This window comes from Echinops telfairi, unplaced genomic scaffold (assembly GCF_000313985.2).
Source record: "Echinops telfairi isolate 266 unplaced genomic scaffold, ASM31398v2 ScPeMD7_53;HRSCAF=182, whole genome shotgun sequence".
NCBI lineage: Eukaryota > Metazoa > Chordata > Mammalia > Afrosoricida > Tenrecidae > Echinops > Echinops telfairi.
The window spans coordinates 2,933,598-2,961,364 of record NW_022103951.1 but is presented as its reverse complement, the minus strand read 5'-3'; the positions used below and the strand labels follow the sequence as shown (position 1 = coordinate 2,961,364).

The window sequence follows — 27,767 nt, the reverse complement described above, 5'->3', positions numbered from 1 at the left end:
CCTTCCCTGACTCTCAGGGCATGGAACACAGAGCTCATTGCTCCCTTGCCTCCACCTGGAATTCTCAACACAGCCCTTGATCACAGGGTGTGGTAGTTACATAATCATGTCAACTTGATAAATAAGTATAGGGGTGTCCTGTCCATCTAAGGATCATATAAGTAACATAATATAATACAAGTCTAGTAGCCTGTCAATCAAGTCACAGCCTGATGATGCCTCCTTGTGGGCGTGGCCTTCTCATGAGGATTCTGGGAACTTCCTCTCTTTCTCCCTGAAGGTGGGCTACACTCTCTCTTTGAGAAGCCACACTCAGAGAGCTGGAGGAGCCACGTGGAGACCCGGGCCAGAGCAAAGATGCATCCACTGTCATTGGATCCACAAGACTTTGCAGCCATTGGCCAGTGACCTTCCTACATTTTGCATCATTGCATGTGGCTGTGTGAGTCTGAAGAGGGACCTATGGACTCGTATCGGACATATGGACTTGATCTGGACTGGGCTGGGATGTTTGCTTGGTATATAATTACCTCTTGATATAAAGCTCGTTTTTTAATAAATCATTTTATTGGGAGTTCTTACAGCTCTTATAACAATCAATTGTATCAAGCACATTTGTACATTTGTTGCCATCATCATTTTCAAAACATTTTCTTTCTACTTGAGCCCTTGGTATCAGCTCCTCTTTTTCCCTCCCACTCTCGTGGACCCTTGATAAATTGTTATTTTCATATCTTACACCGTCCATATAAAGTGCTTTCTTCCACATACGTGTCATTGGATTTGTTTTTCTCGTCAACCCTGCCTAACACACAAGGTATCTGATGTTTCTTGAGGGTACACCTGCTTGGGTATCTTAAGATTTGGGCAGGGCTGCTCATGGACTGATCTAAGTTTTAAAGATCCAACTCAATGCCTTGTGTCACGGCCATAGAAAGATTCTGCCGTAGGAGGCTATAAGGAACTCGAGAGCAGCGGCTATGCCATTTACTTTTGGCTCCCATCGTACTTGACTGGCGTAAGAAGAACTTCTTCAAGTGAATTGAGAGAGGGTATATTTGGTGAGCTTCTTTAAGAAAGCAGCTAGTTAGGACCTGGTTTCCAAGGGCCCTGCTGGTGGGTTCAAACTGCTGGCCGTTCACTTAGCAGCCCAGTGCTTAACCACTGTGCCACCAGGGTTGCTCCTGGTTGGGAGGGATTGAACATCATTCAGGGTCTGCATTTTCTTTCCCCTTGGCCTTCTCGCTCCTCTGTCTTCCAGTTCTCTCCCCGCCCCATCCCCCTCCCCAACAGCCTGGCCATTTTGACCTCGACATCAGTTTTCCCGATGCCCTTCACCATCTTCAGTCTGTGAAAACTTCTATTTAAACTGCCTCCTGGGGCACCAAATAGCCACTGGATGCTCCACCAAAGCCAACCCACTGCAACCCTGTGTACAACAGAACGACACTGACCTGTCCCTAGAGTTTCCAAAGCTGTAGAATCTCTATGGAAACAGACTGCTGTGTCTGTCTCTCAAAGATCAGACTGGTGGGGTCAAACTGGTGTCCTTTCTGTTAGTAGCTGAGTCCTTAACCACTGTACTGTTAAGACTCCTTCTCCCCAATAGTTTCTGGCCCCTGTCTGTCTCCTGTTTCATCTTCATGTCTCTCCTCGGCCCCATGCACCTAGAGGCCAGCCATAGGGAACTTTGGTTTCTTCCTCAAATGAACCAAGTCTGAGCTCGACATACACACAGTTCCCTCTACCTGAGTTGCTTCCCAACTCTACGCTCTGTCTGCCCAGCTTCTGATCTTCCAAGTGTCCTCCCCGTCTTCACTTCTGCAAAGCCTCCCTTGACTCTTCAAATCTAGGCTCAATTATTCTCTTCTGAACTCCCAGAGTTCAAAGTGCCTGCTCAGAAGTCTACGGACTTGGCTCAAGGGATCCCCTCTACTGGAATCACCTCCCCACTGGCTAGTCACCCCCTCTAGACCATGTGACCATGTACTCCATGAAGCCAGGTCTTGCTCACCCTGGATTCCCCAGTACTTCATACCATGCCTGGCAAGTAAGTAGTAAGTGCTCTAGAAATACTGGCAGCAATGAATGAATCTGAACATAATGTAGCTCACCAAGCAGGGTTTTCAGACTGTGTATGGGCCCCCTGCAGGTGCCTAAGACCCAACAGAAGTAGGAATTTCTACTTCACTGCCCCCAAATGTGACCTTGGCTCCTTGTTGTCTTGACACTTCTATTTCAAGCTGTTCTGTTGCACTTAGTATCAAGTGCCAGAGTTTTGTTTAGCCTCAGTGTGGCCACGAGCTGATGAACTCATGACAGAACCAAGTGGAAATGGAATAGGACCCAAGGAAACTTCCGGGATCCATTCTCCCCAGCTGCCCAATCCTGAATCCAGGCACAAATAGATGATTGGCAAGGGTCCCAGGATACTTCCAATGAAATGCAGCACATAAAAGTCAGCCCTCTTACTAAGCAACAACTCACCTGAATGCTATCATCTGGTACAATCTCAAGTGGCCCTAGGTGGTGCAAGTTATTTCTGATCAGTTGCACCAGAGCACCATCATCCTTGGTTGGATTGTTAGGAGGAAATTAAACCAAGGTCACCAAACGGTAGTCTGGAACAAAGATAAGGGTATCTGCTTGCCTGGGAAGAAAGAGCCACATCGCTCAAGGGCAAGCACAGTAGGTGTTTTTGTGTGGAGTTAGAAAAGGAGTAGATATAGGGTAAATGGGAAGGAACACACCAAATTGGGAGTGATCCTGAGTTCAAGTCTCTGATTGGTTCCTAAAGGCCAAGTGCAAACTCTTCTCTGAAATTGACCATTGCACTATTCATTTCCGAAAAGGTTCCAGGATGGGTTGTCTAAAGCTCTCAGGAGACCAGTGTCGACTGGCTGGTAAAGGGAAGTTGTACAATCATCACCACATCTATCTTAGAGCCACCACCACCCCCAACCTCCGTTGCTCCTGCCCTATGCTTATATCACCTTTAAACTGAGTTGGGCAATCACCATCAGTTCTAGTGCTCCCTCCCCCTCCCCCTTCATTGTTTACTCCCGAAATCCCCTTTCCCTCCTTATCACCCACCCCTCAACCCTGCCTTCCCTGTAACACCTTGTATCAATTATTATCATTATACATCCATTCCGCCTGTGCTTCACAGCCGGGAAACTCAACAGAAAACAATGAAAGACAAATTGCACTAAGGATAAGATCATATTTGTATAAAGGCAAAAATACAAATGAAGTGTAAGGGGAAGAAGACCCCCATCAACATTCAAAAAGCCAGGGAAGAAATTTCTGTCATGGGACAGAAATTGCACCCAGTACTAATTCAGGTCCTGTCTATAGGGAAGACAACCGGCCTGGTACTGAGTTTGTGGGACTCTTGCCTTTGGCTAGTGCAGATCTGCCAGCAGCTCAGTTTACCTAGATACTCTGCATATGGCTCCCACTGTCCTCCACAGTCTTGTCCAAATCGAGTGTTCATAATTTTAGTTCTGATACTTTTCTCTTCACCATATTCGAAGTTTGTAATTGTCATCTTTGGATCACACAAACTGGTATGCTTCTTCTGTGTAGTCTTAGTTGGCTCCTCACTTGGATGGCTGTTTGTTTGAATACAAGTCTTTAAGACCCCAGACACTATTCTGATTGATAGCCGGGCACCATCTGCTTTCTTCACCACACTTTTGCTGTAGCACCTTTATCTTCAGAGATCATTTCATGCAGTTGAGTATCAAGCAGGGCCTTGATGTAAGAACTATATGTTCTTAAGTTGGAGCTAGGATTGAGCTAGGATTTAGTGTGAGCCCAGAACTCATTTCTGGATCTATACTTTTCTTTCTTTCTTTTAAAAAAAATTTGCTGTAACTTGGAAATTTATACATGCCTCATATTATTCCATAGTTCAATCATTTCAAACCTAATTGTACAAAATCTTCCATAATCAGTCTCCAGACATACTTTTCTTTCTTTTTTTAAAAGATCATTTTATAGGGGGCTCTTACAGCTCTTATAAAAACCCATACATCAATTGTATCAAGCATATTTGTACATATGTTGCCATCGTTATTTTCTAAACATGTATTTTCTATTTGAGCCCTTGGGATCAGCTCTTTTTTCCCCTTCCTCTCCCCCGCCCCCCTGGTGATCCCTTGAAAAATGATAAGTGATTATTATTTTCATATCTTACACCAACCATTGTCTTCCTTCCCCCACGGCTTCTGTTGTTTCTCCCCTGGCGGGGGTGCGGGGTGTGGTTATGTGTCATCATTGTAATCAGTTCCCTTTTCCTCCCCTCTTCTCCCCTCCTTCCCCCTACCCTCATGGTATCGTTACTCCCATTTCTGTTCCTGAGAGGTTTATCTGACCTGAATTCCATCTGTCATGAGCTCTTGTCTGTACCTGTGTACCTCTGGCCTAGTCCACAGTGAAAGGCAGGACTGGGGTCATGCTAGTGGGGTATAAGGAAGCCTCAAAGAACCAAAGGACTATTGTGTTTCAATACAGCTATACCATGCCCCAGCTGACTCATCCCTTCTTTGTGATCCTTCTGTGAGGGGATGTCTCATTGTCTACAGATGGGTTTTGGGTCTCTGCTCCAGCCCCCCCTCGTTCTCAACAACATTTGTTTGTTTTGGGTCTTCTGATGCCTGTTACCTGATCCCGTTGACACTTCATGATCGCACAGGTGTGCTTCTTCCATGTGGGCTTGTTGCTTCTCTGCTACATGGCTGCTTGTTTAACTTTAAGCCTTTAAGACCTCAGATGCTATATCTTTTGATATCCAGGCGCCATCAGCTTTCTTCACCACATTTGCTTGTGCACCCATTTTGTCTTCAGCGATCGTGCTGGGAGGGCGGACATCACAGAATGCCAGGTTGTTAGAACAAAGTGTTCCTTGCAATGAGAGAGGGCTTGAGCAGAGGCTCAAAGTCCAGACATACTTTTCCTTCCTGGGCTTTTTTTTTTTTAACTATAAACGAAAAAAAAACTTTAATAGGAACTTTTACGCTTGAAATGACTTTTCATTTTATAGACCACATACAAATGTTCTGAGACATTGAAAAGTGCTTACCAACCAGCTATTTGCAGTACCCCATGCCATTTCCCCCTTGCAGACAGACTGACGCCATCCTCCCCACATCAGATATCTACCCTGCTCTCCCTTCCCATCTCCTTGCCCATTATCCATTGCCCCTCTTTTCCCATTTGACACAGTCTAGGTCAGTATAGAATATCTATAAACTCTAGCACAGACCTACGCATATACATCATAGCTGCAATCAAACTTCCTCAGCAAGTGGGGATGTGATACTGAAAAATATGAAACCCTGGTAATGCCTATAGGGGGAGTGAATTTCTTAACACTTTAAGTTCCAAGAGTGACTTCTTAGCTAACTCTTTCCTGTGACTATAGACTACAGAGTAAACGAAAAAGAAAGGTACTGGGACATGGCCTCACTGCTTTAGGCAGACAAATCCCAATCAAGGTCGACCTCTAAGAAGGCACCCTCCCCCCACTTCCCATGTCTGAGCTCATGACACCAAACACAAGCCAAACTCATGGTCATGGAGTCAATTCTGACTTATAATGACCCTACAGGACAAAGTAGAATTGTGTTTGCGTTTCCAAGATTGTGAATGTTTACGGGAGTAGAAATCTTCCTCTTTTGCCTGTAGGCTAGCTGGTGGTTTCGAAGTGCTAACTTTGTAGTTAGCAGCCAAACGCGTAACTCATTGTACCACCAGGGATCCTCCTGAGCTCATCGATATAGGCAAAGGCCAGCCTGTAGAGCCAAATCTAAGTAACTAGCTTTCCTAGGCTGGGGCTTGAAATAAGCATTGGGAAGCTTGGAGCGCAGACCTAGGGAGCAGAAAAGTCAGCCAAATATACACTATGTCCACCCAGTGAAACTGGTGCAAAGTACTTATCCTCTGCTGGTTTCTGTATACACCTATATTGTTCCAGACTAAAACAAGTGTTGCTAGTTGCCTATTGGGCCCTGTTGTCTTGGGAAGAAGCTGATAGCTTCCGGCTCTGGAGAGAACTTGACAGAAGCACCTTAAGTGAGTGGGTCCAGGCAGCTGTTCTGCCCAGGGAGCTAAGGGCCAGGTGAAAACACTTCTTGTCTCTGCCTGACATCAACTTGATCACTCAGTTAAAGTTTATTGTGCCAACCTGGCCGATAAACACATGGGGTTAATTGAAGGGTGAAGGGATAAATGGCTCAGTGAACCTCACCTTTCTAGTTCTCGGGTCTCTTGCTTTGTGATGGTTGGACCAGGGTGCAGCTGCCTTAGCCAGTTCCCTGCTTCAGCTGGAAAGGCTCACTTCCTGCAAGACATCCCTGAGGAGAAGCCACATAGACCTACCCCGATGCAGTCCTGGGTGCTAGAGCAACCATATGCAGACCCCTGCCAGCGCTGATATGCTTGCCTCATTCTCCGATTTGGCTTTCCTCCTGCAGTCGGCATCATAGTGTGTGTTTTGTGAGATGGAGGAGGACTTTGTGGATTGGTGTTGGACATATGGGTTAATGTTGAACTTGTGGGCTTGGGCAGCACTGGATTGGGATGTTTTCTTGATGTGCACTTACTCTTTATATAAAACTTTCTCTTATACATATGAGTTTCTGTGCATTTGTTTCTCTAAAATACCCAGACTAACACAATCACCTTTATCTCTTTTCTCCCTTGTGCCTTTGAGGGCTGGATGGGCCAGGCTGCTCTGGTGGTCCTGCAGGACCCCTCGCCTTTGGGTCCTGGGGTACCTACCTCTCCCTGGTTCCTGGGCTTCTTTATGTCATTTCCTTCTTATCTCCCCCTCCACTCAAACACCTATGTTTTCTTTCCTTATAGGCTCAACATCCCTGGGTTTCCTTTACCGAAAAACAGAGAAACAAGTAAACCCAGCTTCAAGAGGGTGACCCCAATGGCAGCGCACCTCTGAGATACGCAAGCATAAGCAAAGTATAACAGGATGGCTGCCACAGGATGGCCGGAAGAAGACATATCTTAATACCACATACAGGAGGTTGATGTAGTAAAATCTTGTTTGTCCACCAACCAACAGTACACCACTCTTGGTACAGTTGTCATCTGCTTCCTCACACATCATGTGTTTTCTGGCTTAAGCAGGTTACCAATGTGTCTGAGGTAGAGTCCAGTTTACCCAGTGGGGTTCCAGTATGGGATCTTACCAATGCAGCTTCTGGAGCTGGCCGTGCGCCCTTATAGTGCAGGTTTCAATGTCCCAGTGTTCCACGGCACCCAACCTGGGTTCCCAGGAGACCCCAGATGTCCTAGGTCAGTTCTGCCCTCCCCAATGCATGCCACTAAAGACGTTCCCCACCTAATGATCCCAAGAGCATCTTCAGTCTCTGTCCCCCACCATCTGGTGGCCAGCCCCCCTTTCCCTCCCCCCAACATACATGCACCTATGTTTGCTCGAACTTGACCTTTCCCTCTTTTGTGTCAAACAAAATTTCCTTTTTCTCCAGAAAGAACTAAAGATATGCTCTTAGAAAAGCACATTTATGTAGAATGGTTGCTCTTCAAAGCTATAATAGAATAATATGCAGGAGACCCTCAAGCAAATGTGTGTATGGATGTTCACAGCAGCACTATTCACAATAACCAAAAGGAGAAAACAAACTAAAAGTCCATCAACAGATGGACAGAAAAACAAAATCCACACAAAGGTAACAGAATTTTATTCAGACATGGAAAAATGAGGTTCTGATACATGACTAAAGCTTGAAAACATATGCTAAATATAAAAAGGTATACAAAGAACACGTATTATATTATTCCACTTGCCAAAAATATATAAATAGGTAAATTAGTACTCAAAATATCCAAATAGATAAATTAGTATAGAGATAAGACAGCAGTTTTGTGATTGTCCAGGGTTAAGGGGAGAGAGGAATAGGAAATTTATACCTAGAAAAATAGTTCATACACTTGTAAAAACTGGATAAGGGGTAAGTCCAATGCAGTTCAAATCTGGGGGTGAGATGTTAGGCTGGTGGCCTGTCTTTACTCACGTAGCTGCGGGGCTAACAAACCAGGAAGCTGGAAGCCCACAGACTGGCTGATGCAGAGGTTGCTAAATCCAAAGGCAGCAGGTCAAGTTTGTGGGCCAGCAGATCAAATGACAGGCCACCGGTGGCTCCCTGGGTGGACAGGCCCTTGGCTCAAGTCCCAAAATCCAGTAGTTGATGAACTAGAAGCAGGATACAGAACCAACAAGAAGCAAGCAAGTTTCCCTAGAACCTCTACTTACACAGGAAGCTTCACTCCCGAGAAGACTTCCTTTAACTTTCACCAGGGTGGTGACTTGAGGAAGGGGCTGCCCTCCACCACGATCATCTTACAATCTGCTGCTCAGAGCAGACCCCATTCTGGAAGCGATAATATCACATTATATCATACTGTAGGGGATTACCAGGCCTTAACAGCCAAACCACTGAGAATCCTGACCCAGGGACGTTCATGCAAAACCTATCACATGCTGCATTGAAGAATCAAACAGGGTCACCTATGTTTGAAAAGCGAACAAATAACTAATTTTCTGATTTGAGGGTGTTCACTTGTTTGCAAACAAGCTAACATTCTAAAAATGTAGCTACTTTTCTAAAAAGAGAGAAGACAAGGTGTCCTAGGAAGGGCCCTTTCAAGGCCAGTGGGGTACAGGAGTGCGGGGCTCTGCAGGGAGAACTGAACGCACCTGGGACCTATTCAAGGGGCCTGTCACACTGACATATCTGCCACCAAGTCATTGCACACAATTGGAGGTCTTTGATGTACCTCAATCTGCGTGTTGCCAGCATTTTTCTGCAGATTTAAAAGTTTATTTTTTCCCAAAACAGACTTGCAAAGATGGTACATTTGTGACTAATGTAATAAGTATAATAAAATTAATTTTTATACTAAAACACCCCAATATTAAACTCTATTCTTCTGAAAGATAGTTGTAGTATAGCTTAGGTCATTCCCATATACAGTATAAATAGTGAAACTACTTTCAAATTAGAACAAACATGACACCACGACACACTTATCAGACTGATGAAACTCCAAAACACTGACACCACCATACTCTGGCGAAGATATGGAGCAACAGGAACTCTGCTAGTTGCTGGGAGGAGTGTAAAATGCTGCAGCCCCTCTGGAAGACAGTCTGGCAGTTTCTTACAAAGACAAACAGAGGCTTTCTATACGGTCTAGCAACCCAACTCTTAAATAGTCATGTAAATAAGTTGAAAACTTACATCCACACAAAAAGCCTGCATATGGCATTTATAGCAGCTTAATTAATAATTTCCCAAAGCTGGGGGCAACAAAGATGTCTTTCAAAGGGTGAATGGGAAAATAAACTGTGTACTTTCTCATACAATGCATTTATCAACAATAAAAGAAACTTAGCTAACAAGCCACAAGAAGATATGGAGACGTCTTAAAATGCATATTGCCAAGTATAAAGCTAGTCTAAAAAATATACACACTGTATGATTCTAACTATGAGACATTTTGAAAAAGGCAAAACTTGAGTTGTTAGGGATTGCGGGGAGGGCAAGGGATGGACAGATGGGGCACAGAGGGCTTTAGGGCTGTGAAACTATTCTGTATGATACTGTAATGGGGGATGTTTGACTTGCTTCATTTCTCTAAGACAATAAAATTGTAAAATTCAAAGAGTGAACCCCAATATAAAAAAATGGACTCTTTTAAATCATAATAATGCATCGATATTGTTCCATTAATTACAACAAATATGCTACAGAAGTAGAAAATGTTATTAACATCAAACTATAAACCGGGGAAAGGCTCTTTGAGAACTTTCTGTACTACCTACTCAGGTTTATATGAACCTGAAACTGCTCTAAATATAAAGCTTACTAATAATTGTTCAATTCCAACAACATGTACCTGTTTTCACGGTTGCAGAAGCTCCAACCGTAGAGTGTGACTTGTATAAAAGGTGCACAACTAGAAATAGAAAACTACTAGCACATTAAAAATGAAGCAAAATCTCAGAATCCTTCAGTTTGTTGCTCTAGTGTTTCTAAACCAGAGGGGAACAATACTGGAAGGCTCACAATTGGGGAGTGGCTGGTGTACCTCCCTCTGTTTTACTTCCTGACCTGCTTGGCCTCCTCCATCTCAAGCATTCCAGGATCCGACAATTTTATCTGCTTGGCTGGTGACTCCTGCTGTGGTGAGGCAGAGAGGGGCTGGGGTCTCTTCTGAGGCACACTTTGCTCTGGTATCTTCGAAGACATCACGACTACCCGGAGTGGCACAAGACGTTCTACTCTGGTGACAGTGACAGATTGCTGATTAGAATTCTGTACTTGGCTGATAGAAGGTTGTGCTCCTGGCTGGTTCGAAGCAGTGGAAGGATTCCGGATAATAATGCGAGAGACCTGCTGCTGTTGCTGCGAGATCATAATGAAATGACCATTTGGGAGACTGAGGACCGTCAAAGGCTTCACAATGGAGGTCCTTTGCAAAACACATGCTCGAGGAGCCGCCTTCACTGCGCCTGGCACTGCAGTTGGGGGGGGAACTTTCGACGGGACACAGTCATTCTGATTTATTTCTGCCGGAGTTTGGCCACCAGGGCGGCGACAGTAGTCATGCACAGAGTATGGGTACCTGGCTGAAATCTGTGCTGCAGGAACAGGGCAGTTGGCATTGGCAGAGCTGGGTCCACCAGTGCTTGTCAGGCCTACTGTGGTTGTGTCCATTCGTGACGAGCTGGCAGGTGATGGGGCCCATGCAGAATGTGGGCTCACTTGACCAAAGTCTACAGATGGCTTCGGAGAAGGAACTGGTAGTTTAGAGGCAGGAGAAGGAGTTGCAGGTTTAAGAATGGCACTGGCCTGCTCTGGCGTAGAGGAGTTAGCCACAGAGTGATTTCCCGAGGTTGAAGGAACTTTGATGAATAGAGGTGAATGCTTTTGCAAAACCCGAACAGATACTTTCTGAGGTGTTTCTATTTCTTTTCTTGGAGAAAGCTGACCTGGACTTGCCAAGCCACTGGCACTATGTGACATTCTGTCTGGACATCTGGCTTCCTTCCGGAATAAGTCCTGGTACGCAGCAGCAGCAAACTTTTCTTCATTCATGTACCAATCTAAGAGACAGTCTGTGTCAAAGTGGGATGCAGGTATCTCACAAGGGTGTAAAGTCTTAGAGAGAAGTGGGTCTTTCGATGACTCCATGACACTCAGCCTTAATTTCTGATGCTGATTAGGGGCTTCAAAATGACGTGAGTAGCGATCATTCACTTGATAAGAGTCGTTGGCAGTTGGTCGTGAGGTGCCATACTTCCCCGATGGTGTGGCCAGATGATAGGGACTTTGTTTCCACATCTCCACATCGTCTTCTGCTTTAAAAATTTTCTGGCCATAGTGTTGACCAGCTTTGTTTCCCATGTCGGTTTGTGAAGAAGTGAGTGACCTTACCTGAGGTGGCGATAGACAATGAGTCCACCCCGACTCCTGGCGCTGGTGCAGGGAGGGCCTATAACCCTTCCTGAAATACCGTTTCATTGGGTAACTCTTCATCCTTGGCTTGACCGAGGGAAGACCGTTAGTGCAGGATACAGCTTCAGAAGGATGAAGACGAAGGCTAGCTAATTGCTGTTGGCTCTCAAACACCCAGTGGTTTTCCAGAGGCTTTTCAGGGTTGTCGTGAACATCACAGGCTAAAGTCTGCTTTGTTGGACATAGGAGAACACATCTAGTTTGGAAGGTACATGTTGGCATATTCCTGTATTCCCCGTAGTCCCGGATTTCTGTGAAGATACATCCGGAGTAAAAAACATTCACCTGAGATGTTTCCAAGCGCTCAACCAAAATGGGAGGCAATTCGGCTACATCCAGATATTCCAGCAGCTCTCTCTCTTCATATGGCAGCTCGATGGTTTCAGATTCGTACCCAATTTCTCCCATGAGCACCAGAGAATAGCCCTCATTCACAGGGTGCAGATTGACCACTAAACGGGCCAAGTCCTCTCGCATAACCAGTTTCTCTATCAGTTTTAGGTTTCTTCTTAACTCGTGTGCACTCTGTGGCTCTTCTTCATATTCTTCTACATACAAGTCATAAAGTTTTTGAAATATTGATTTTTTTTCACTATAAATGCATTTTCTTTTAGGGGATCTTTGTTGGGCACTTTCAATGAGAGCGCCCATGCGGCCCAAATTTTCTTCTAAAGCTCGCTGCATTGTTGTATAAAATGGGGCCCTAAAAGGAGAGAAAAAGCATATGTTCATTAAGGGAGCGGATGCAAGTCACACCTGCAGTCAGTTATCAAGAACCGCCTGTCTGCTGTGAAGTGGCTTTTATTCACTATGAATAAGAAACCTACCTTCAAGAAGCGTCACACCAAATTCCTGTGATGTTCGCTTCCATATTTTTTTTTAAGCCCCAAATCCTTTGAATTTCTCTAAAATACTGGTATCTTTTCAGAAATCATCTCAGAATCCGATGAAGGCGCCGTCAGCTCAACACGACCCGACAGGCTGGTTTCCACGCAGGCGCGGATACATACAGCACGCACAAAGCACGCATGGCGCATTACGTAGGACGCACCACGCAACGCATTACGTAGGACGCACCACGCAACGCATTGCGTAGGACGCACCACGCAACGCATTGCGTAAGACGCACCACGCAAGACCCATGAGGCACGCACCAAGCAACCATGTTTGAAGTTCATTCGTCTCTACCTACTCTCATAGCCTCCCTTCGTCTTCCTGCCCCCCTCCCCCCGCCAGTTCCATGTGGCGTGGTGGATTGGGCCAGCCCCTTCTTTTCCACTTACTGTTAAAGCCACAGAGAAAAGCATATGCAGCCGTGGAAAATACTGATACATTTTGGGAATAATTTTAATGGACCTCAATTTTCACGGGAATGCGATGACAAGAAAGGCATGAAAAGAAGCCGTTAATTTAAAATCTTTAAAAAGAAAAGGTGAAAAGACAAGTTTATTTAAGAACTATATGCACAAAGGTAAGAAAATAAAAATGAATCCTTTCACGTGGAAAAAATATTCTTGGTGGTGGTGGTGGTGGTGGTGGTGGTGGTGGTGGTGTGTGTGTGTGTTGTGCGCACACACATTCATGTAATTTGTTTTGTTGGTAGCCTTACCAAGAATTGTACACTGCTTCTGTAATCACCTGCCGTTAATGGTAGTGCGCCTGTTGGTATCATCTGCAATTCAGCCCTCCTCCCCTTTTAATTAGTGTGTTAGGAGTTTTGTTGCCCGTACATATGTGGAACTGTATATATCTGGTACTGGCATAGGACTTCTTCATTTATCTTCCAGTGATCCGGGGCCTAGGTATTTTCATAACGTGGCATTTTGACACACAATAATGTTCCTTTTATTTTCCTTTGTATTTTTTTCTCTAATTAGGTGCAGACAGCCTTATCTTTCTCCTAAGGAGCAGGTGGTGGGTTTGAACCACTGACCTTGTGGTTAGCAGCCCAACCCTTATCCCACAATGCAGCCAGGGCTCCTAAATTACGTGCTAGGTAAGGTATAGTGTCTGTGGATTGCAGTTCAAGATAATAAAGACGTGACACCATTTGTTTTTAAAAGGTGAGTTAAGTCTGATAGGATGAGAAATATTGTGGTCAATGGCAATAAAATTTCAACAGTAACACTAACTGTAAACCATAGACATGGTACTAATGATAGATTTATAGGTTATGATAGAATCTTAGATAATTTAAGGGCCATGATTTTCTATGAACAAAAACCAGTTGCTATCTGAGGAAATGCTCTTGATCACTGGCCATTAGAGAGATGCAAATCAACGACAAGATATCACTTCACCTTGATAGCAAAAACAAAACCAGAAAATAGGAAAAGCTGGTGAGGGTGGAAAGTGATTGGGACTCTCATCTATTGCTGGTGAGACTGTAAAAATGTTGAACCACTGTGGAAAGTGGCATGGCACGTTCTCAAATAACTGGAAATAAAAATACCATAGGACTCAGCAATCCCTCTACTTGGTATATAGAAATAAGGATCATAGCACAAGCAGATACAGACACTCCTATGCTCATCGCAGCCCGATGCACAATAGCTAGAAGATGGAAACAACCCAAATGCCCACCAGTGGAAGACTGGATAAACTTTAATGTAGAAATTCAATGGAATACTACCCATCACTGAAAAACAGTCATGCAATGGTGGAGCACCTCACGACATGGATGGATTTGGAGGGCAGCGTGCTGAGGGAAATTGAACAATCTCAAAAGGACAAATATTGTTTTAGGCCTTATATAAAAGAAAAACAATCAAGATAACGATTTTAACCAAGAGAAACAGACTTTGATGGTTACCAAGAGTGGGAGGGAAAGGGAGAAGTAAATACAGGGGCTGGGAACCTTTTTCTCTACTAAGGGCCATTTGGATATGTACAGCATCATTCCAGGGCCATACTGGTTAAACATTTAATGTACTCACCCTTAATGTAAGGGCTGGAACTGCTTCTTTTCGGTGAGATGTGTGATTTAAGCCGGTATAGATGATATTTTGGGCCTTATCAGGCCAGAGAGTCTGCACGTTCCAGGCCACTGGGCTAGAGGGTAGACAGGTGTTGAGTGAAGTGAAGATAGTGCCCTACAAGAGGAAGAGGAGCAAAACATTTTAACACAGGGGGCACAGGACACCCTATTGTGGGTTTTGATCATTTGTTTCAGTTGTTGAATACAAAAATGGGCTGAAATGAAAACTCCCACCTAATTCACACACACACACACACACACACACACACACACACAGCAGGAGCAAAAACCCAGGTGCCATGAGTCATTCCCTACAATTTTCAATAGATGGTTTTTCAGACCTATGCCACCAGGTCTTTCTCCCGAGGTGCATCTGGCTAGACTTGAACCTCCACCCTTTCTGTTGGCAGCCATATTCCTTAACCATTAGTACCACCCAGGGCCTCCTCTGTTAATGACCTGTTAAAGGGTTTCTGAGAATCTTTACCGGAGCAGAAAACTGTATCCTTCTTCCACAGAGCAGGGAGGTTTGAATTACCACCTTGCAGTTAGCACCCCCAATTTGTTGCCTTGAATTCTGCCAGATAATTTTTTTTAAATAGCTTGCTATTTAAATCGGGAGTTAAAAAACAAAAGCCAAACCAACAGCTTTCGAGTCAATTCTGACTTGTAATGACCTTAGGGTTTGTGATGCTTTCTATCTTTACAGGAGCCGAAAACCTGATCGATCTCCCATAGAGCAAGCAGTGGTTTCGAACTCTGACCATGAAGGTAGCAGCCTAAGCCTACCAGGGCTCCTTATAGCTCCAGACTTAGTCATATTAAAATATTCATAGAAAATTTTCTGTAATGGGAATAACTGAAGAGACGTTGAAGTCCTGAATTATAGATGACTTTAAAATAAAGTCATTAGCAATCGTCATGATGGTTATTATACACTACAGTAGATGTTGCATCGTAAAGTGCCATATATAATAGAGTTGCTTAAAGCTGACTCTTATTCATGAACAGAGAAGAATGATTTTCCACTAGCCTCTCGTGTCTTTGTGGAGGCTTCAAGGGCGTATGGAATAGTTTGGTTTCTTAACTCTTTTAAGCACCCTTCCCTGACAGTTTTTGTTTTCTTTCAACATATCTAAGTTTAACCTGTGTTAGACTGGGTTGACTAGAGAAATGACTCCAGGGACACTCATATGTGTAAGAGAGCGCTTTATATCAAAGACCAATTGTATATTAAGAAAACATCCCAGCCCAGTCCACATCAAGTCTGGTACTAGTCCATAAATTCCTCATCAGATTCATGCAGCACATGCAATGACACTGAATGCAGGAAGATCATTGGCCAGTGGGTGAAAAGTCTTGTGGATTCAATGATGGTGAAAGCACTTCAACGCTGGCACCTCTAGCTCTGCCAGTGTCGCTCTTAAACAGGAAGGTGAAGCAGAGAGAGAGAGACTCTCACAGAGCCCAGAAAGTTTCTGCATGGCTTGTCAATAGGAAGACCAGGCAGAGAGAGAGAGAGAGAGGGAGAGAAAGTTCCCAGAATCCATGCCCACAAGGAGTCATCATCAGGCTGCGACCTGATTGACAGGCTAAATTCCACCCCTTCAATCTTAATACCCTCAAGTCAACTCCAGATTATGTAACTACCTGATAGGTTAGCTATGTAAAACTGGAAAAGAAAACAATACTTTGTCACCCCTAAATTCTAACATGCAAGTTAAACAGCCTGTGAATGAATGCAACCCTAACTGTGTTTGTCTCAGGAGTCGAGAAAAAACCATGAGCTTGGCACCTCAAGGAAAGCACTGGCAGCGATTCTTCCAATGTGAACAGATACCCTTAGCTGCCTACAGGCAGATTTCCAGGCTTGTCATCTACCCTGACCTCAGGGATTGTCTGTGTTGGGGAGCTGAAAAACGGTTGGCTCTTTAGCAGTATTCCATTTGGTGGCTGTTGTGGTTAGGTGCTACCAAGTCCGTGCCGACCCATAGGGACCCTATGCATTTGGGGAGGGAAGCTAATTAGAAAGGGAAAGCTCTGCTCGATACCTATTTAACCAGAGATGCTGTGGGCTGAGAACTGGCTGAGGCTGTAGAGGGCCCTTGGAGCTGCAGACCTGTGCTTGAGCCAAGTGGTCATTTTCAAACAAAGATGCCCAAGGCGTCTTTCTGTTGGCTGCCGCTAACCTGCACACTAGACTTGCTCGCTTGCCACTGTGGCCAACGAGCAAGTCTAAAACGAAGGGGAGGCAAGTGAGGTGCCCAGCACACACCAAGGAGGCATTCCCTCTCGGGCTGGCAAGCATGGGTGCCTCACTGCCCTTGTCACAGGGGGTGAGGAAGCTGGGAATTTCTATTTTTTAAAAATAATTTTATTAGGATTTCATGCACATGTCATACAATTTGATAATTCAATCACACCAAGAAGAGTTGTACAATTATCAGCACCTTCAATTCTGGAGGCTGGGACATTTTGCATCCAGTTCTGTTTCTATTTCCTGAGCACTGTTCCGGGGTCAGGGTGGAGGGGAGCGTTGCCTGGGGGCTGCCCTTCCCTGACATTCTCAGATGCAGAGGACAAGGGCCACACAGGCTGAGCAGGTCCTGGCGGCCCTCAGACAGGGTCACAGGTACTGGCAGGAAGATACTGTCTGTGGGTACAGACTGTGAGCGCCCAGGGGACATGGGTGGAACACAGGCAACATTTATCACACCTAGGAATGAGGATAAGTGACAGCAGTTGGCCTTCGTTCCTAATGATGTCGATAGAAAAATGAGCTATGAACGATCTCTGGACATATGGAGAAATGAAATTGAACTCCATTCAAGTGAAATGGCCAAATTTATGTGAGTTATTTCAGTTGTTGAAGCAAACAAGGCCAAAAGTGGAGGGTGTGACCCCATCCTCACTTCCCCCAGGGAAGACCCCGAGGCTGCCTGGGCCACAGCTGTGCTGGATGCGGCTCTGAACCTGGCGGGGTGTGGTCCAGCTCCCATTAGCTGGCCTGGCAGTGTGATAGCATGCTTTGGCCATCCCCTTCCCTTGTGCTGCCTAATTGCCTGGTCTTCCCGCAAGATAAGGTTTTCTTTAATTACTTGGAGTGCACACCCTCCTCTGAGTCTTCCAAGCATGTTAATGAGCAAACAATTTGACCGTAAGTGATCTAACTGCTACCTCCCCTACCGCAGCGGTGGAGAACAGCAAGTGCTGAGAAAGTCATGACCAAACTAAGATATGCTAGGGGAAGATTGTAAATTGTAAATTCAAATGGTAAAATAAGGATAATCAACCTAATTTCTAGTTAGTCAGCTAGTTTGCTCTTTCTCCCGTTTATTTAAATAATATGTTTAGTTCCCTATAATAAGTTGGTGTTAGGTGCTAGTGACTCAGTTCTGACCCATGGAGACCCTGGGTACAACAGGAGGCAGTGGCCTAGCCTGCGCTGTTCTCACAATCCTTCCTATGACGGAGCAACCTGTGAAGGCCACAGTGTCAATCCAGCTCACTTTAAAGAAAGCCACTGTGTACTTCCTCTGTGTCAAACCTTCACTTCACAGGATTCAGTCTTGAGCTAATCTCAATTCTCCTCCCCACTCATGGAGTTAGAAAACCTTTGACGCCACCATATAACATGGATACAATATCTGCACATAAGATATTCTATTAACGTAAGTCTTCAGTTCACTTGGGTAAATATCCAGAAGTAGTAATGTGAGGCCAATGATATAAGAAACTGCCCAACTATTTTCTAAAATGGTTGTACCATTCTGTATTCCCAACAATAATATTTAATCGTTCCCATTGCCCTTCATTCCTGCCAGCTCTTTGTATAATCAGTTCGGTTTGTTTTAAATCATGCTAATAGGTGTCTGGTACATTTCATTGTGGGTTTAATGTGCATCTTGCAAATGAATGATACTAATGATACGGAATAACTTTTCATGAGCTTATTTTCCACTCATATGTTTGTTGAAGTGGCTGTTTTTTACATTGTCTTCTTTGCTTATTATTGTTTTGAGAATTCTTTACCTACTCTAGATCAAGGGCGGGGACTTTTTTTCCTGCCTCGGTCCATTTGGAGATTTATAACATCATTTGCAACCATACAAAATTATCAACTTAAAAAAGAGCCTGCTATATTTGCTCAAGCACTTAATTAACTCACCCCTCATATGATGCCTGAAACTGCTGGCGAGGTATGTGATGTCAGCTGGTATTGATGATTTTTCAGGCCTTGTGAGCCCAAGAGCCAGACATTTCCTACCACTCCTATAAAGAGTTACAGTCTCAGAAACCAAAGGGGGCATTTCTACCCTGTCCTAATTGGTTGCTATGAGTAGGCATCGACTCCATGACAGTGAATTTGGTTTGTGTTCTAGATTAAAGGTCCTGTATCTGATATGTGTTTCAAAAATACTTTCTCTCCATTCATCTTATATTTTCATTTTCAGAACTGTGTCTTTTAAAAAGAAGTTCTTAATTTTTATGAAGTCTAGTTTATCATTTTTTTTCTCTTGTGAATTGTGCCTTAGGCATCAGACTTAATACGTTTTTGCCTGATTCAAGGTCACAAAGATATTTTCCTGTTTTGTTTTTTTTCCCCTGTAAGTTTTATGATTTCCTTTTAGAGCTATTATCCATCTTGGGTTCACTTTTAAGGGATGAGGTCTAGGAGTCAAGGATCACTTTTACACATGGATGCCCACGTGTTCCAGGATCATTTGTTTGAAAGATGATCATTTCTCCATTGAATTGCCTTTGTAAAAAACCAATTGACCTCCCCTCAAAAACACACAAACAAAACCAAACAAAAATGGGCTATATGCATATATTAGGCCTTACTTATGGACTCTCAATTCTGTTGCACTGATATACAAATATTTATCTTTGTTCCTATACCACACTAGGTTAATTTCTGTAGTTTTATATCATTTTGAAGTAAGGTAGTGTGGTAGTTACATAATTTTGTGTCAACTTGAAGGGGTGGAATCTAGCCTGATTGGTGACAGCCTGATGGTGCCTCTTTGTCAGCATGGCCTGGGAACATCCTCTCTCATCTGCCTTGCACCAGCACCATGCAGGAGCCCATTATCCATGGAGACTGGTGCCGACAATTATAGCTGATCTCACCATGTCACTTCTTTATGTGAGCAAAGCATTATATCATGCAATTTTAGAGTGTATGATATGTGCCTTTTGTTGTTGACCTTGAGCCTTGGTATGACACTGTTGTTTACCCAGAACATCGCACCATGCCTTGTATATTTGTAGTAGACAGAATACTAGCTCCCCGGAATCATAATGTGTTATTTTAGATGGCAAAAAAAGGACTTCACCGATTTGATTATTTTAAAGATCTTGAGGTGGGAAGGACATTCTCCTGAATTATTTGGATCCAACACAATAAAACAATTCTTGTGAATGAAGCAGGAGAGTCAGGGAAGAAATCTAAAGATGCTATGCTACTGGCTTGGCATTGAAAGAATGGCCCACAAGCCCCTTCCCCAAATGCAGCCATAGCCACACCTTGATTTTAGTCCAATAAATTCCATTTGGGACTTTTGGCTTTCAGAACTGTAAGATAATAATTTTTGTGTTTAAGCCACTTAAATTAAAACACAAACTCTCTAATGTCTATTTCAACTCACAGGGTCTGTAATCTGCTTCCTAGGCTTTGAAAATCTTTATGGGTACAGACAGTTTCATTGTTCTCCTGCAGAGTGGTGGGTGGGTTTAAACCACCGACTGTGTAGTCAGCTGTTCAACACTTATGCAACAGCGCCACCAGGGCCCTTTCAATCACTTAGTTTTAAGGAATTTGCTATGTTAGCAATATGATACTAGTACTGGTGCCATGCGATGAATGTGCTGAGAACTAGGGAAGAATGGTATTCTGCTATCTGAAATTCACTTAATCTTAGTTTGGAGAACTCTATAGCTCTGTAGCAAAAGGGGGATGTTTTGTTGTCCAATATCTGGTTAAAATTAAAGGTATAACAATCAATCCATGTAATGCACCACACACAGAGAATAAAGGAAAATCACACACATAAAGTTTTAAAGAAATTTAAAAGTCAAAGGAAAACACATGCCTCAATTGATGCAGAGCATGCATTTGATAATATCCAACACCCTTTCCTGATTAAAAAAAAAGTATACACAGAAAACTAGAAATATCAGAGAAATTCTTTAAGGACATTAATGAAAAATACACAGCTTCCCCTCTAAGATGAGGAATAAGACAAATAAATCCACTGTCAACACTACTATTCAACACTGTACTAGAAGTTCTAACTAGAGCAATCAGGCAAGAAAAAAGGAATAAAAAACTTCTAAATTATTAAAGAAGAAGTAAAACTATCTGTTTTTTTAGGTAACATGATTCTATCCATATAGAAGATACCAAAGAATTCCATACCCCAAACCTGCTGGATCCAATAAAAAACTCAGTCAAGTTATATATATATTTTCCAAATAAAATTTTTGGAAATAAACTGGGGACCCATGAACAACTAACTACCTCCTTTGCCAGTAGAAGAACTATAAAGTGCCCTGCTGCTGCTACTACTGCTACTAACTGTTTTGATCAACAATTTTATAGGAGAATCTTGATCAAATGGGGGAAAATATGGAACACTAATTCAAAGTCTCAGAATCCAAACTTTCTAGAGTTCAAGCCATGGAAGTTGGGTGAACCTCTGAAACTATTGCTCCCAGATAATCCATAAACCCCCAAACGAAAGAAATCCCTTAAATAATCTTTAAAGCACACAAAACAAAAACCTACAGTCATCAAATCGATTCTAAATCATACTGACCCTATATAGGGTTTCTAAGACTGTAAATTTTTACAGGAGCAGTCAGCCTCATTTTTAGCTGGAGGAGCAGCTGGTGGGTTTAGACCACTGATCTTGTGGTTAGAAACCCACAGTACCACCACAAGTCCTTAGCTTCATTAGTCAAGCATGTCTTCCCTGAGTATTGTGGTATTTTAAAGAAATATCTATTTTGGACCAAATTGTTAATAGCAACTAAAAAAGTTAGATGTGTAACTTAGGGGGCAGTGAGGGAGGAACAATTTCAAGAAGGAGGGTGAGAATGTAATCAATGTCAATAAATTATACATGTAGACATTTTGAATTGGTATCTGTCCTGCTCTGTATATTTTCAACAACAAAAATTTAATCTCCCAGATAATCTGACTATTGAAGAAATGCAGATGTAAGCAAAATGACTGCTTGTTTTTTAAATATGTTTAATCATATTGATCACTTAGCAATGAAATTTTTAAAACATCAATTAAATATTATTAGAATGAATAACCAAGAGAAACAAAGGCACACTATTACACATAACGTAAAGTTTTAAATTGAAATCATAGTCTAAAAGTGGATCAAATTGGGTGTATGTCATGGGAGAGTGGCTCTCCCAGCCCACCAGGAGAGATGGAACTAATTGTGAGAGATTTAATGGTTGTTCGTAAAAGAACAACCATCAGGGAAAAAAAGATGCAAGCTGGCTTTCCCAGAACATCTAATGTCATCCCTTTAAAATATAATATCTAGAAAATGTTTTGTTTATAAGATCGCAAATCTCAGAAACAAATCCCTAAGAGGTGCAACAGGAACCCAGGCTTGCTTCAAAATCCTGGACCTACCCTAGTTATGTGAGCTTCGACGAGCTTTAAGTCCTTTCTGAGCCCTTATTTTCTCATCTCTAAATCCTAGACTATAGGGGATTAAGGGATGTAAACAGTTAGTACATAATGAACACTCAATAAATGTTAGTGATTAAGCTAACAGAACCGAAAAGCAGGTAATCTCAGTTTACATGAAAATCTCAGTTTACACAACCACCCTGGATTTATCGCTGTCTCTGGTTTATAATCGGGACAGAGTGATGGAGAAACTGAGTGTAAACTGTGACTGGAGAGCAGAGAGGAGTTGGCAGCATGTGTGCTGGGAAAAGGGCCAGGTCAAAAGGCCTGCAGAAATAGCATCTTCTCCCCAGAGCTGTGAGAGGAAGTTGGGAGAGCTGGCAGGCTCCTCCTCCATCGGATCAAGAATGGGCTGGGAGAGTCCAGATGTGGAAACAACCCTGAAAGCAAGAGAGTCTTCTTGGTTTGGGGTTCCCTAAAAGACAAGTTTTCTGTTTGCCCGTCAATTACCATGTTCTGCCTAGAAGTCCTTGGGCTTCCTAACCCTTATTTGAAAAATGGCAGCCCTTCTAGCAAGGACTTTCCGAAGCATAGTGTCTGCTTTTCTTTCTTCTCTGTTTCTAAATTCTTTCCAAGGTGAAGCACTTATTCACATGAAACTTACTGTCTATTAGAACTTTAATTAGCAGCCTCTCAAAACTCTGGACTGAGGGAAATTGGAATAAAATGAACAGGGCCAAACTTGATATCCATAAGAAGGAGAATGAAAACAATGGTCGACATCAGGAGCCACAGGCAAAAGCAAGATTCGCATCATCACTCAGACTCCCTTATAGTCACTGGACCATCCCTGCTGAGGTGGAAAGGGTTCCAAAGACTAGACTGAAAGCCCAAACCAGTTTACATTTTTCACAGTACCTTTGTGCCTATGTTAGACCACATATTGGAAGACGTTACCAGTTTGTATCAAATGTAGCTCAGCAAATTCTGTTTGGTGTTCAGAAAATGAAAATTATATTTGTATATATATCAATTATGATTTAATAAATAATAAAAATGTCTATGTGGATATTAAGCAGTATATATCAATATGGAAGGGAAAATAGCAGGCTCCAATAGGCATAGACTTTCAAAATTACAGGGATATATTGAAGCTTACTTTTTTTTTCCTGCCTTACCCAGAGATGTTCCTGTAGACAAAGTACCTTCTATTTAGTCATTCTGCATTTTGAAAAGAGTAAAAACTTAAAATATTTTTCAAAGGAAAAAAAATCATCAGATCCATTTTAATAGTCTGACTAATGTTGCTAAGTATATAACACTGTCTAATACAAAATTATAGTCAAAAGGCATTGCTAGGAAAAGATGATAATCCCGACTATAATTTTAGTTTTGTCAGATAGAAAAGCTGGAGATGCCTCCTGGCCTACATTTTCCCAGAAAGATTGTCTGGCTCAGAGAGTCAATGCCTTGTGCCATTATCATTTTGATAACAATTTAGTCTTCACAAGGCCAAGGTACCAAGATGCCATCTTAGTGTAATTCAAAGGTTAGCCACCCCCTACTCTCTTCAAAAGGTGATTCCTTTCTCTATTTTATCTGGAGAAATGGGAAGGTGTCGTCTGTCTGTTTCTGAATCATCCACCTGGCACTTCCTTGTCGGCTCCTTGAGCACCTTCTCTGGCCTCTGGCCTGTGCCTCTGTCTTCCCAGAGCACCGGAAGTAAACATGAAGTGGGGCCTGCTCCCTATGTATCCTGTCCTGGGTACCCAGTCTTGGGTGACTGAAACTGCTTGAGTGAGCTAGAAAGAGCAAGGGACAGATAGGTAGGAGGGGGCTTCAAAGAGTTCCTGAAGAAGTTGAATGAAAAGATCACGGAATTTGCCATTAAGTTTCTGAAGCTCCCTCATACAGGAGTGTGAAAGCCCAGCTCCCTGGACTTAAATGGTGATAAATTTAGAGGCATTGCTTGCACTCCAGAGCTCCCCTGAAGAACCAAGCAGAGATTAGGCCCTTGCTGGAGACCATACCTTGGCTTTCTCCCCCTTCCTGACCCACTTCCCCCACCCCATCACAGCCCCCGCCCCTCCCACCCCACAGGCCCCCGGACATCTGCTTTAAAATTCCCTTGCACACAAATTGTAATCTCAGAGTGTGCATTGGGAGGCACAGCCGCAAACATCTCTACAGGTGTCCACAAAGGTTCTGCCATTCTTGACAAGTACATGCCCCAAGTTCAGCAGCACAGTCCAGGGGCTCCAGTGTGACGCAACAAATCCTTTTGCTTTCTCTCTCCATCAGGGTCCTGTGACCCTGTGTCCCTTTATTTCTCCAGTACCCAGTAGGTGGACAACATAAATAAAAGGAACAGTAACTCCCAGAAACCGTAGATTTCCATCCTTCCTAAAGAGAACCAGGAAGAAAGAAAGAGTGGTCTAGTCCCGTAAAGAGTTACAGTCTCAGCAGTTCTACCCTGTCCTACAGGGTTGCTACGAGTCGGAATTGACTTGATGGCCAGTGAGTTTGGTTTGGGAAAGAGGACCAACTTTCCCAAAGGCAATCGAACCTGCAAAGATGTGTTCTTTCCCAAAATAATATATTACGCTGAGTAGGCCACCCTCATCCCCAACCCTCAGGCCAGATGTGAATGGTACCTAGGATACAAGCGATTATGGAAGACCAAGCTATCCATACTGAGGAGCACCTTTGGTAGTTAGAAGGCTCAACGGGGACTTTTCTTTGGTCTAGCAGTTCGAAAAGTGCGGTATCCAGATCAGCATCATAAGCATCAGCTGAGCACTGGGCAGAAATACAGCTATTCCAGCTCCACTGCAGATCTATTGAAGCAAGAACCCTGGAGGGGATGAGGGTGGAGTGGGCTAGCAGTCTGTGTTTTAACAAGCCCTCCAAGGATTCTAGAACAAACAAATCTATCCTGGAAGAGGTACAATCAGAATGCAAGGATGGTGAGACTTTGTCTCACATACTTCAGACATGGATGTAGTCAGGAGAGACCAGTCCCTGGAGATGGACCTCATGCTTGGTAAATTAGAGGGACAGAGAAAAAGAGGAAGACCCTCGACAAGATGGATGACACAGTGGCTGCAACAATGGGCTGAAACCTAAGAATAATTGTGAGGATGGCGCTGGACGGGGCAGTGTCCGCTTCTGTTGCTCATAGGGTCCTTAAGAGTACCAGGGACTCTGATGTACTGTATAGTGTGAGAATCACTGCTATTGGCAAACAGGCATAATCTGTCACTGATCTACGTAAACACCAACCACAACCAAATGCAGTGCCGGCAAGTCCATGCTGACCCGTAACAACCCACGGTGGGTTTCTGAGACTGTAACGCTTTGCGGGAGTAGAAAGCCCAGTCATTTGAAAAGTGACTCTTGCAGCAATTGTACAATACTGGTTGATGTGATTGAACTATGGAATGATCTATGGATTGACTCCCAATTAATAATAATAGTAATTAAACCCAGTCTTTCTCCCAGGGAGCTGCTGGTGGATTCAAACTGCCGACCTTGCAGATCTCAGCTCAGTGAATAATCACTATACCACAATGGAGGGAATCCTTAACCAGAACAAAACCCCAGGAATAGAGTGAGACTTTAACTGAACTCTTATTTGCTTTGGCCTCACAAAGGAGAGGCTTTTCAGGGTCCAGAAAAGACTGCTGTAGCCATTGAAATGTATTGGTGCAGAGTGTATTGGAAAGTGGATTACTGCAGATGGGTTAAAATTTAACATATTATTTGTTTTCCCCTTGACCCATTTTTTATTTCTTCTAGTTTCTATTATTTTCTACTTTCTCTTGAATTGAGGTTTTCTATGTTTTGTTGTCATTATTGGGTTTGGAGGTATGATTTTCTTTAACTGGAATCCAGGATCGGTAAATTGATAGAGACAGTGACTAGATTAATAGTTTCTTAGAGTTATGGCACAGGAGGTAGGAGCGGTCAGAAGGAGATAATATTAATAGGTAAAAGAATGAAGAAAATGTTCTAAAATTGACTTTGGTGATGATAGCACAACTTTTAAACATATTTTAAAATCATTTGAGTGTATGGAACGTGAATTATATATCAATAAATCTGTTTAAAATTTTTACTGTCTGACTGAAAAGAATGCATGCCATTTCCTGGGCTCTTCAACCCGTTGTGGGTGGAGCTCTAAGTGACTGGAGAAGGCTTTCGAGGGAGAGAGATGATATCCTAAGCCTGAAAAGCTAGGGCAGGAGCAGATTAAGTACTAAGGAAAAAATGGCTTTGGTTTGAGGGTGAGGCGTCCAAGACCTTGCCAAGCAAATACATTGGGGCTGAGGAATGCTGTCCAGTTATTTAGAAAAGGGGCTTTAATTTAAGACCCATTTATTTTAAAAGGCAAACATGTAACATCTATCATTTAAATCACCTTCCAAGAGTGGAAGCATGCAAATAATTCATAAGTAGGAAAAGTCAAACATATTTTTTGGCTCCTAGAGAGATGACCTTTCCCCTCAGCTGTGGGAAGAAGAGTGCTAGATAGATTTTTTTTTCACAAGTTCTGGATTGTGTCTTCCTTCTTTTCTGTTTGTGTTCATCCTAGGGGGGTCCTTGATTTTTCCAGTCAGTGGGAGCTGCACGATTCAGGTGATCCCAGGCCTTTGAGATCATGGATGATAAAGGAAAAAAATTCAGACTTTGAGACATAATGAATGTTAGGTGAGTTTACTGAGGGGCAAAACAGAAAGCCTGATCTAACGCAGTAAGGTTAGATCCTATAGGATGGGGATCATAAGAGTAACTGTCAAAGAATAATGCCGAAGCAAAGTAGTAGGAATGTGCTTGCATTTAGGGCACCTATCCCCATGGAGACTCTCTCAGACCAAAAGCAAGGGTGAGACGTATAAAAGCAAAGCTGGAAATTTTCAAAGAAGAGTGATTTGTTGAACTAGGCCAGGCTTGTCAGTTCAAGATTGGTTCATTGTAATGAAGCTGAACCCCAAGTCTCTTGGTGGTTTTAGTAACTGTGTTGACTCATCAAGTTTGTTAGGGTGAGCCTAAATAGTACAGTTGACTCACAGGCTGCAAGCAGTCACAAATTTCATTATCAAGGCATTTTTTCTGCCAATTTGGACCAGTTTTCCAGTAAGCAGTTCCCTTCAGTGGGGCCCTGACCACATGCTGTCTTACAATTTCTCACACTCTCTAGGCTCAGGATTCTACAAACTTCCAATTGTATTAAACCCAGATTTGGTCACTGCGATCAGGAACATTTCCATAATTAAAAGTTGATGGGTTTTATCAAGAGGGAAAGGACATTACGTGAACAAGGTGGAACATAACATAGCCCCATTTAAAACCATTCCATGTCATGTTCAATTGCTTTTATAATAAGGGCACCAAGAAGAACATAGATACTTCCCTAAAAAGATTAACCAACTGGGGGAAACATATCAAGTTCACCATTTATGTTGCACTACCTTTTTGCTCCCTGGATTTTTTTTTCTGTCAGAACTCCTACAAAAGGGGTCAGCCTTAGTTCATGTATTAAATTGGCCTGTGCAGGGGGTGTGGG

At 43.1% G+C, this 27,767-nt stretch overlaps 1 protein-coding gene across 7 annotated transcripts in view; it reads right to left on the bottom strand.

The window, feature by feature from the left end:
- Positions 1–7,707: 7,707 nt before the first annotated feature.
- Positions 7,708–27,767, bottom strand: part of LOC123521741 (transcription factor SPT20 homolog) — a 61,031-nt gene continuing 40,971 nt past the window's right edge. For all 7 annotated transcript variants that reach the window (XM_045290729.1, XM_045290732.1, XM_045290734.1 and 4 more), the window contains 2 exons: positions 14,501–14,656; positions 7,708–12,267 (listed from right to left, as the gene is read on the bottom strand). In XM_045290729.1, the coding sequence (XP_045146664.1) occupies positions 10,146–12,248 (2,103 nt within the window). In that variant the 5' untranslated portion in view covers positions 12,249–12,267; positions 14,501–14,656 and the 3' untranslated portion in view covers positions 7,708–10,145. The remainder of the gene's footprint in view (positions 12,268–14,500; positions 14,657–27,767) is intronic.